General features: G+C 55.4%; 1 protein-coding gene and 1 long non-coding RNA gene across 5 annotated transcripts; one reads left to right on the top strand and one right to left on the bottom strand.

The window, feature by feature from the left end:
• Window positions 1–5,420: 5,420 nt before the first annotated feature.
• LOC132015227 (uncharacterized) lies at window positions 5,421–7,508 on the bottom strand. 4 transcript variants are annotated; one of them, XR_009403595.1, is made up of 5 exons: window positions 7,455–7,508; window positions 7,263–7,350; window positions 6,841–6,921; window positions 6,395–6,463; window positions 5,421–5,571 (listed from the first exon to the last, which is right to left on the bottom strand). It is a non-coding gene; the product is annotated as an uncharacterized LOC132015227 (long non-coding RNA). The 4 variants fall into 4 exon arrangements; XR_009403596.1 differs by having other exon boundaries at window positions 7,263–7,347; window positions 7,455–7,502; XR_009403594.1 differs by lacking the exon at window positions 7,455–7,508 and having other exon boundaries at window positions 6,841–6,955; window positions 7,263–7,392.
• A 1,504-nt stretch (window positions 7,509–9,012) lies between these two features.
• On the top strand, window positions 9,013–9,775 carry NEUROG3 (neurogenin 3). The gene has a single exon (XM_059395831.1). The coding sequence runs from the start codon at window positions 9,128–9,130 to the stop codon at window positions 9,773–9,775; it is 648 nt and encodes a 215-aa protein (XP_059251814.1). The 5' UTR covers window positions 9,013–9,127.
• The last annotated feature ends 726 nt before the right edge of the window (window positions 9,776–10,501 follow it).

The following is a 10,501-nucleotide window of genomic DNA, read 5'->3' as shown; positions in this document are numbered from 1 at the left end:
GAATGTTGCCTACCATCTTCTGGGGTTCATGATCCATGTGAGCCCCCCTAAACGGGAGTGATGGGGGTGGGGATGGACATTACACAGAAGATCTCCACTGTAGTCCAAGGAAAGATCATGTTTTCCAATAACTACGCACGATAAGGACCATGGGTAATAGATTTCCCATCGGTCTCTGGGCATACAGTCATCCAGACTTCAGACTCCATTTCCTAGCTCCCCTTGCAGCTAAATGAAGCCACGTGATTAAGCACTAGCCAATGTATGGATGTATACCACTTCCAGGTTGTGCCCTGAAAGGCAAGGTTGTGTCTCCCCTTCCTTGCTTCCATTAGCCCCCATGGTCTTAGCTCCATCATCAGAGTTTCCAGCTGCCCTCTGGGTCTGATCAACCCTTTCCATTCATTCCACACCCTGCCAGCCTTCTGCTGACTGCCCAGATGCCCATATGTCATGTAACCTTCCCCCTCCTGGGCCCATAAAGCCAATCTCCATCAGAGACCCACCATTTTCAACATCCCTGCTAAATGCTCAACATGACACAGCTCCTGATATCAAGGACCGCATCCTCTTTTGAGGGAGACACAGGACAAAAGATCTCCACATACCAGGCAGAGAATGACAGATACCAAATGAGAGCAACTCAGAGCAAGGGCTCTGGGGCTTGATCAAGGACTAATGAATGGCAAGAACCTAGGGTTCTGACTTGGCCACCCTTGCAGCATGGCCTTAGACAAGACACGCTTCCTTTCTGAACCTCAGTTCCCCATCACTTGTCAACTTAGTGTTGGGAACTAGAGGCCAGTGAAGGTCTTCCTCAGCCCTAATCTTCTGGTTCTTGGCATTTCCCACAACACCTAGCATGTCATGGGTTTGTGCTATTGCACTGCGATTCCTCAGAAGGGGACTTGTGTTCCTTTCAAGTCACTCACGTTAAGAATTGTAGCAATGAATTCCATCCACAGTCTTGAAGGGCTTCTGGGGCAAGTGACTCTCCAAGTAGGTTCTGTACCACTGAATAGTCATCCTATGCCCTAAAAACCTAAATCCCTGCTCTTCCAATTGAAAACACTTCCCGCCGTCTAATCTCTGTGACTGTGGGGAACAGCTGGCCACCATCTTCTCATAATGACCCTTCATAAACATTTATGAGACAAAGGTAAGGTGTGCCCAATTGACCCAGGCCATCTTAGTATCTGGGCAATTGAATTGACAGGAATTTGATTTGCAGCTTCCTGTGCAGACCCAAAGCTCTGCTTAAAAGTGCTCCCTTCCACACTTGCCTCTACAAAGGGCACCCCACCCATCAAATAAGGTGACATGCCAGGTTGCCTCCCAGTCCTCTATGGTTTCTAGTGGACGAGAGTAAATGAGCCATATGCACACACCACCAGCTGGCTTCATTGATTAGTCCACACCCCCTTTTTAGGTAGTTGTTCTGCAGGAGTCTAACTGGATGGGTGCTACAACCAGCTCAAAGGGTGGGGGACTCACAACTTAACAGAGAGCTAGGGGGGATGAGGCACAGACTTGGGGTCGAAGACCTAGACTCTTACTCTCTATCCACCATACAAACTGGGTGCCTTTGGGTGAGTCATGCCAGGTCTCTAAAGCCTCAGTTTGTTCATACATAAAATGGGGGCTGATCTCTGACCGTGCTGCCTCACGGACTCGTGTGTCTTAATAGTTCATGATCCTGCCATGGCAGTTGTTGATGACGGTAGGATTCAAATCGGGTTGCCCGAAAGAGGAAATCACAAGAAAAGTCACGTATTAGAACTTTGAATAATATTTATTTTTACTTCCTGGGTGCAAATTTCTTTGGAGGTGTGTTTCATAATGTCTATATCATCGATTGTATTCATAAATGGTTGAACACTCACTCTCTGTTCACGGTGATGGCTTTACAGGAATTCAATGATGTAAGTCCCAAGAAGTAGGTACTCTATTATTAGCCCCTTTTTTATTTTTTTAAAGATTTATTTCTCTTAGAGAGAGGAAGGGTGGGGGGGGGGAGGAGGTAGAGGGAGAGGGGGAGAGAGAATCTCAAGCAGACTCCATGTGGACCATGGAGCCTAACATGGGGCTCGATCTCATGACCCTGAGATCATGGCCTGAGCCCAAGCCAGGAGTCAGATGCTCAACCAACTGAGCCACCCAGGTGCCCCTATCCCCCATTTTATGGGGGAGAAAATGGGGGTGCTACAGAGAGGCTGAGTCGATAGGCCCAGCTTACACAGCTATGAGGTGTGAAAGTCCACACTGAAACCCAGGGCTCATGGCTCAAAATCACATTTTCCTCTCCTCTACTTTTCCTGCCTGGTACTGAAAGACATCCATAACTTATAATAAACCCTATTTTGTATATGTTTTATAGTGCATATAAATGTGAAGAGTAAGGAACCGCTATTGTAACGTATCATTCATATCATATCATATGATATCATATCATTATGTTTTTGAAGGGTATGCCTGAACTAGTTTTCTGATAATGCCACTTAAGAAAAAAAATTGGGACCAACTGCTTTTAGGTCTAAGCAAGGGGCGATACAAAGCTCATTACCCTCACAGCAGAGTCGGGCTGGAGTGAGGCAAGTGGGGTGCCTAGGCACCACATTTAAGAAGGTCCTCACTCTCAATGCTCTGTAAATCTCTTCCCAGCTCCATAGCCCTGATGGGAGCTAAGAGAAGCTGTGGAATCCATACAAAGAGAAAAACAAGAGAGAAAGGGAAAGTCTCCATTATTTGTTGCTCCCAAACTCCTGTACCCCCAAGACCCTGACAGACCTGTCCACCTCCACAAAACTCCAGAGGGTGGCGAGATGGAGATCCTGGATGTGAGCAGTGGGTAGGGGGCGGGGAAGGTGATACAATGAAGATTCTCTACCAGCTACCTGGAATGGACACAAGAGAAGAGGAGTGCCGTGACCTTGAACCTCAGAACGCTGGGGAGCAAACTGGGAATTAGGAAAATCCCTTCCTGGCTCCCCTGGAGGTGGTTTGAGAGGGTGATCTGCCTCTTTCAAAAAAAAAAAAAAAAAAAAAAAAAAAAAGAGCCACACATCCACCACCTGCTTCCCAGCTCTACCTCAGCACTGGAAGAAATGAAGGTCTGGAAGCCTGGCATCAGTAGGCATGCTGCTACTGAATGTCACAGTGGCCCAAAGGCCCCAGTGCCCCAAGCGTTGGAACATGGAGGGAACAGAAGATAGTTTCCTAAAGTCCTCAGTGCCTGCCTTTCCCCACTACCAAGTGGCCCCCAGGACCTCAACTGTTGGTGAAAGACCCTTTGGCCAGAAATTCAGATCTGGGAAACCGAGGGTGGGGATTGGGGCAGGATTAGAGGAGGGGGTGTGCTCTCTCCAGGTTTCCTCATCTCACAGCCTGAGACCCATTGATAACCAAGATTTCCAAATTTTGCAAAATTTGAAAAGACAATTTCCTTTACTGGATAGGAACCAGGCCCGGGGTGAAATAATTTTCTCTTGGGGGCAGGAGGATAGTGGCAAAGCCAGGGCCGCCAGCTCCCATCCAGTGGTCTCCTCATCACGTTCTGTTAGTAAAGCCCAGCTTGGGGAACTTGCAGCACCAAGGAGGTAAGTGGGCGTGGGCAGACGTGTGTGAAACGGACTCCTCCAGGGGTACCGGCCTGCCCCCAGTGCGCCTTAGGTGGATGTCCACACTTGGGAATACCGAGGCATCTTCACCATTTAGGAATTGAGAAGCCCAGAGGTCAAGCGAGGGCCAGAGGTCAGGCAGTGCCTTACCGGAACCTCCGGAGCTTCGGGCCCTCTCCCCTCCTGCCAGGGACTCCTTTCCTGCCTCCTCAGGGTCGGCGCTCAGTGCCCACAAGCCGTGCGCTCTCCTGGTTCCCAGCGCCGCGCCCCGCAGTGCGCTCTCGCGCCAAAGGGCAAGCGCGAAGTTAGAGAAGCCTGGAGGTGGCCTCCCCGCCCGCGGCTGTTTCCGTTTCTTCCGGGCTGGGGAGAGAAAATCGCACAGTTCTGTTTGTTTCCCCAGCCCTGACGGGCGGGAGCCGGCATATGGACATTTTGCGCTCCGCATCTGTGTCATCGGTCGAGTTTTCTGTGGATGCCTGCGTGTGTGCTTGTGTGTGTGTGTGTTTGAGACCAAGCGCTGGGAACAAACGTGCATCTGTTAAATTTGACAATAATGTCCTACAGCGAAGCTGCCAAAATGGGGGCAGCAGGTGGGGGTCGAAGGCGGAGGGGGTAAGGGAGAGCGGGAGTCGCAAAAGGCCACGCCAAAGCGCCTGGCCCAGGTATTATGTCGGGAGAAGGTGAGCGGAGCAGCTGCTCCTTCTCGCGGGGTGTGTATGGGAGCGAGGATGCGTGTGTCCCTGTGAAGAGTACACACCAATCTGCTCAACATATGTCGCCACAAATCACAGTATCCCTCCCTCCTCCCACCCCCCTACCCCTCCCGCTGACCGAGGGCAGAACAGAGAGAGGCTCTGAGAAGAGGCGCCGCTCCAACAGGTGTCTTGGTGCGCAATGCACCTTTTCACGCATTCACTGTCTCCGCCGGCGGCTGGGATAATGTGGACACTTTGTTTCCAGGCGCTTTGCGCCAGCTACGGACATCCGGGGGGAGGCGGCTCTGGGCAGGGAGGGGGATCTGGAAATAAAAACCTCGGGCTCTCCTGAGGTCCGGGGCCCTCTCTTGCCTTTGTTAGAGGGCTGCCTGGGCTGGAGCTCTCTCCTACGCCCCGGGGGGTGGCATATGGCGCCCTCTCACCTACCCAAGAAAAAGAACCAGCCACCCATTCAAGAGCGCACGAGGTCTCTGCGCCGGGGGAGGAGGAGTCTCTGAGGGAATGGCTTCTCTCCCAAGGCGAATGAGGAGCCCGTCTTATCTCTCCCCACCCCACCTCCGCCATCCCCTCAGCTGGCGCAGCAGCCGTTGAGTGGGGAGCAGCGCGCCTGGGCAGCACCAGCCTGCGGAAGCGCCCCAGCTCCCGGCAGATGAAATATGGGGCTGGTGAGCCCCTGGAGACCATATGCTTTCAATAAAAGAAGACAAATAGGACAGAGATAGGCCTTGCAGTCAACCTGTTATAAATGGGTGGCAATTGGGCCAATGTACACGGAGGCAGGGCCTCCAGGGGGGGAGGCCTGCTCGGTGCCAAATCCATGTGTCAGCTTCTGGGACAGGTGTGCCCAGGAGCCAGGGGCCAGGTCTCCCCCCCTCTGGGTTTATCACGGCAAAGGTAATATTGTGCTAACTATGAGTAAACAGTCATTGTGAAAACGAGGGAGAGTTTATCAGAGGCAAACTAGTTGGGGGGTGGCTTAACAATAAAGTTGTCCGCCTTGGGAGCAGGTGACGGCTGGCTGCGGGACTCCCGCGGTAGATGTTTTCCAAAGCACTCCACTTTACAATCTCTTGTAATTATTTATTAAACGAAATCTATTTATTATTATTTTAGCAAACACTGGAGACAGGTGGGGCTTTCTTTTCATCGTCTCCTTTTGTTTGAAGGGCTGTTTGAAGTGGCCAGTCTCGGCCCAGGCAGCTCGCTCGCCAGATTTTTGTCTTCCCCTCTTTCAGCGCCTAGGCGAAGGCGAGAGAAAGAAGCCCCCTCCTCTGGCAAGCCATTAGCTATTCAGCTTCCCATGGCCCCCCTCTCACCCGCTTGCTTCTCAAAGAGCCCCCAGTCACTGCTAAGACTCCCCCCGCCGACAGGAAGGCGGCAGGGCGGACCGCTGCCTTCCTTCTTTTCCAATCTGCCCGCGGTCTCCAGGCGTCAGGCCGTCGCCTGTCTCCTGGGCCGCCTCAGCCTCCAGGCTTGCCCAGGTCTCAGAGAGCAGAGGCGCGCGCATCTGGGAGACCTTAACAGGCGGTGGCTGGCCTGAGGCTTCAGGAACCGGCTCTGCTACCCGCGGGAAGAGCCGTTTCCCAAACACCGGCTGCGCGCACTGAGTTGTCACTGTTTGCGCCTCCGCCGCCAGAAGCACAGGCATTGACTTTGGAGAGAGGTCTGTGCGTCCCCAGCAGCGAGAGGGAGGACGCGGATCCCGGATCTCTAATCCCCCAGGACTCTGTGACCTCCGGCCCTGCCCTCCTGGCCAGAAGAAGGGCTGTCTGGTGCGTTCCTCAAGGAGACCGCTGCTCCGGGACGCTGCGCGCTCCTTGCCCTATTTTTTGCGCAAAGCAGTGGTGATGACTGCCTGCAAAGCCCCAAAGAGCCCTGAGCCGGAGCTGCTCCAGGGAAGCTGGATAAGAATTCCAAGTGGGTCCCAGAATTCTCTCCCAGATAAGAAGGTTCTCAGGAATGCCCAGAATCTTACCCTGGTGCAGGAGGCTCGCCTTTCCGCTCTTGCCAGTACCCATTACCCGCTTGCGGCAAAACTGAACCAAGCGAGTCCTCCTTTACCTTTTATGCCTTTTATCTCAGGGCCACTGCTGGATGAGAGTCCTGGTTTCCAGCTGCTCTCCAGGATTCCTGCAACCCATAAGGATGTCTTGATCCTTTATAGCCAGGGCTCGCTCCTCGGAGAGGGGCTGGGTCTGGAAACCCTAGGGAAGCATGCTTTGGATTTCCTGTCGGTTCATAATTTGCAGGATAACAGAAATCAAGCAAGGCAGGTGTATGGGGCAGGAAAGTAGAGAGATGGAACATGGGTAAGGCTGGCTCCTCTTGGCACAGGGAAATGGGGCCACTATCCCTTTTCTACTCTGACCCTGTCTTTGTCAAAGATATGGGACTTCTATTTTCTACACTTTGGGGTTCTGGTTTTGCCTTGAAAAAATATATATTTTCCCCCAATCAGGAAGAGGCAGCAGGTACAAGGGTGAGTCTACAAGTGAGAGTCATAGGACCTGAATTCCATGTGGTTCCAGGAGAACTTGCTGTGTGACCTTGGGTGAGTCCCTTCCCCTTCTGGGCCTTGACTTTTCCATCTGCAAAAAGGGCCTTGGGTTCTCATTCTTATGACTAGAAAACACATTTGGAGCAGTTAGTGACCTAAAGAAGGAGCAGGAGCAAAATGTGGAACCCGTGAGCCTCATTCTAACCCTAACCCCTAGCTTCAGATGGAAGGCAGAAAAGGAAGGAGTATCTGCTTGAGAGCCCACTGGCTGAGATCTGGAAGACAGCGCCCCCATCCCCATACAGTCCTGGAGCCCTCTCACCCTGGCTCCCAAGAGTACCCATCCTCTCCCTGCCCAGGAGTTAACTGCGCCCTCCAAGGAGCTGGGGCGGGTATGGAGAAGCAGTCCCCGGGGCAGATCCGCAGACTTACCTCCTCCCTTCACCCCATCCCCTCAGTTTCCCGGCCGGGTCCAGCCCCCCTTCGCCAGCTTCCGGCAGACACTGCCTATCTGCATCTGCTGGAAAGTAAAGTCATCGCAGCCTGCGGAGATGTAATGCGGGCGGGCTCCACCCTTCCCACCCTCGGCTCCCTCCCCCCGCCCCGGCCCCACCCCCAGCCCACCGGACACGTCCTGGTCAAGAGAGAGCAGCGGAAGCCGCGACCCCTCACCCTGAGTGACCGGAAGCAGAAGACCACGGGGTGTCCGAGGCGGGGACAAAAGGGAAGGGCGGGGAAGGAAGGAGGGAGGATGTGTTCAGTGTCACTTTGGAAAGATTTCCAGACTGCGATAACGGGACTTCTGAGTCTCTGCCCGGTGCTCACGGCCAGATCCCGGCCCAACACCAAGGCGCTGGCTGACCCAGGGAGTGCCAGCAGTGCCTGCTCTCCTGTGATCGGGCAGGAGGATGGAGGGGAGGAAGACGGGATCTGCTTCTTGCCGGGCCAGCAAACCTCGGGCATTTAGAAGACAAGGCCTGGCCTCGAGCTCCTGGCCCTCTCCTGACCCATCCTCACCTGGGCCCTTCCCCATAGGCCCTGGCCAGAATGTGAGGGGGCTGTCCATGACTACTAGTGGTGGAATGTCACCAGAGGTCCCACCATGGCCACCCTCTGCCTCTGGGACATGATGGAAACCTCTCCGATTCCTGAAAGGAGATGTGGGGTGGGGGGGGGGGGGGGGTTCTAGGCGCCTCATCTCCAGACACGGTGGTGGGAGGTGGGGTAGGGGGGCTCCTAACCCTGAGGGAAGGTCTCTAAGTGGCAGAGACGGATGCAGAATCACTCTCTCTGTGGTCGCCCTGTGCCCCCCTCCCAGCAAGGAGAGGGTCAGGGAAACATCACCCAGTGTGTGTTTCCTGGCCTGCCCGAGAGCAGGAGAGCAGGTCAGCAACTGGAGTTAGGGGCACTCCTTCAAGCGGGTAGTCAGAACACTTTGCTCCTTGTCCTATCTCTGGCAGGGAGATTTGGGGCGAGCCGCCACCTTCTCTGAGCCTTAATGTCCCCGTGTGTAACACGTGGAAATTAACCAACCCTATAGGCTTCCCAAAACCCTCTGTGGGGTACCAAAAAAGGGTTTGGACAGATGCCAAGGAAAGACAGAATAAGAGCAAAGCGGTCTGGGGCGGCCAGACGGGAGCCAGACGAGGCTCTTCTCACTGGGCGAGGCTCTTTGAGGAACCGAGAGTTGCTGGGACGGAGCCCGCAGAGAGAAAGCAAACAGTGGCGCTCCCCTCCCCCGACCCCGGCCCTTTGTCCGGAATCCAGCTGTGCCCCGCGGGGGAGGAGCGGGCTCGCGTGGCGCGGCCCCCTGGCCCCGGCGCTGATTGGCCGGCGGCTCGGGCAGCAACGGGGCAGGCACGCTCCTGGCTGGGGCCGAGCAGATAAAGCGTGCCAAGGGGCACACGACTTGCGGCTCAGAAAATCCGAGTGGTCTCGCAGCCCCGCCAAAGACAGCAACGGTGGCCCGGGACCCCCTTTGCGTTTCGCTTTCCTGGAGCTGGGGAAACTTCAGGCAGCGGCGCCCGCTCTCAGGCGGGCTTGCAGACGAAAAGGCCAGTTCATCTCACCAATTGCTCTTGCTGCCCACCCCCGCCCTGCTCTCTACCCTTTTGCGCGGGAGAACAAGGTAACACCTGGAGGCCGAAGAGCGAGGGCTGGAGTGGGGAAAGGGGTCCTCTGATCCGGCGGGAGGGGGAAATGGCTCTTTCTGGGCTTTTTCCCACTTGGCTCCGGGATAGGGAACTGCGCTAGGGTGTTGGACCCACGCTTACCCCGACCTCTTCCCCTGCTGCAGGATGACGCCTCATCCCTCGGGTGCGCCAGCTGTCCAAGTGACCCAGGAGACAGAGCAGCCCTTCCAGGGCGTCTTCGACGACGAAGTGACCTGCGTGGCGTCGGCTCCGACGAGCCCGGCTCGAGTGCGGGGGAACTGCGCCGACGAGGAAGGGGGTGGCTCCCAAGGGGCCTCGAGGAAGCTCCGGACAAGACGCGGGGGACGCAGCCGGCCCAAGAGTGAGTTGGCTCTGAGCAAGCAGCGACGGAGCCGGCGCAAGAAGGCCAATGACCGCGAGCGCAATCGAATGCACAACCTCAACTCGGCCCTGGACGCACTTCGCGGCGTCCTGCCCACCTTTCCTGACGATGCCAAGCTTACCAAGATCGAGACGCTCCGCTTCGCGCACAACTACATCTGGGCGCTGACGCAGGCGCTGCGCATAGCAGACCATAGCCTCTACGGGCTGCAGCCACCCACACCGCCCTGCGTGGAGCTGGGCTGCCAGGACGGCGGCTCCTCGGGAGACTGGGGCTCCCTCTACTCCCCGGTCTCCCAGGCGGGCAGCCTGAGCCCCGCCGCCTCGCTGGAGGAGCGTCACGGGCTGCAGGCGCCTGCCTCTCCGGCCGGTCTGCGCCCCAGCTCCTTAGCTCTTTCAGACTTTCTATGAAGGAGCCTGTCAACCGCTGGGTGGTGGGTGCTTGGCTGTGGGTGGGGGGCCACAGGGGCCGTCAGGGATGCACTGGGGCTGCAGCAACCCCAGGGCGAACTTTCTCCTCCAGTCTGCGGCTCCCTGACAGGGGGGTGAGCCTAGGCGCCTAGGAGGGTAACAGGCTGGGTTCAATTCCCGGTTCCTCTTCACAGCGCCAACTTCAGCCCTCTGTTTGCTGCCCGCGCAGGCGGGGATTGCAAGCTCTGAGAGCATTCCCCTCAAGTCACCCCAAGTCTCCCGCAAAGTCACCGGGGATTGTGGCACTAAGCAGCTGGAGACACCCGCTGTCTCCAGCCATCCTACACTCACTCAAGTCTGTCAGTCTCTCTTACCAATCCTCCACCAATGTGATTTAAACCAGTATTTGATCTCTCACCATTTGCTCTCTTCTCCGAAGACGCTGCTGACCTTCTCCAGTCCCTATTAAGTGCTGGTTTCTGGCCGCTCTGATGCCTTACTCCACGGAGGGATCCTCTGCCTTCTCTAGAGCACTTTTTGGAACCATTGCGCTCCTGGGGGAGGGAGACCAGGCTGTGAACTGGGAAAGAGATTGTTTGCCTCCGGAGTGTCTGTCCTGCTTCCCTGTGACCTGAAGCACCCCTTTAAAAAAGAAGAAAAAAGAAAAAAAAAAGTCGTCTTTAAAGAAGAAGAAAAAAGAAAATATCGGCCTGTAAATTATATGAT

The sequence above is a fragment of the Mustela nigripes genome, chromosome 4, assembly GCF_022355385.1.
Source record: "Mustela nigripes isolate SB6536 chromosome 4, MUSNIG.SB6536, whole genome shotgun sequence".
In the NCBI taxonomy this organism is placed as follows: Eukaryota; Metazoa; Chordata; class Mammalia; order Carnivora; family Mustelidae; genus Mustela; species Mustela nigripes.
The sequence above is the reverse complement of the archived record's forward strand: the minus strand, read 5'-3'. Positions and strand labels throughout refer to the sequence as shown.

Coding starts and splice junctions, on each gene's coding strand:
- NEUROG3 (XM_059395831.1), top strand. CDS start 9,128: ATGACGCCTCATCCCTCGGGTGCGCCAGCTGTCCAAGTGACCCAGGAG.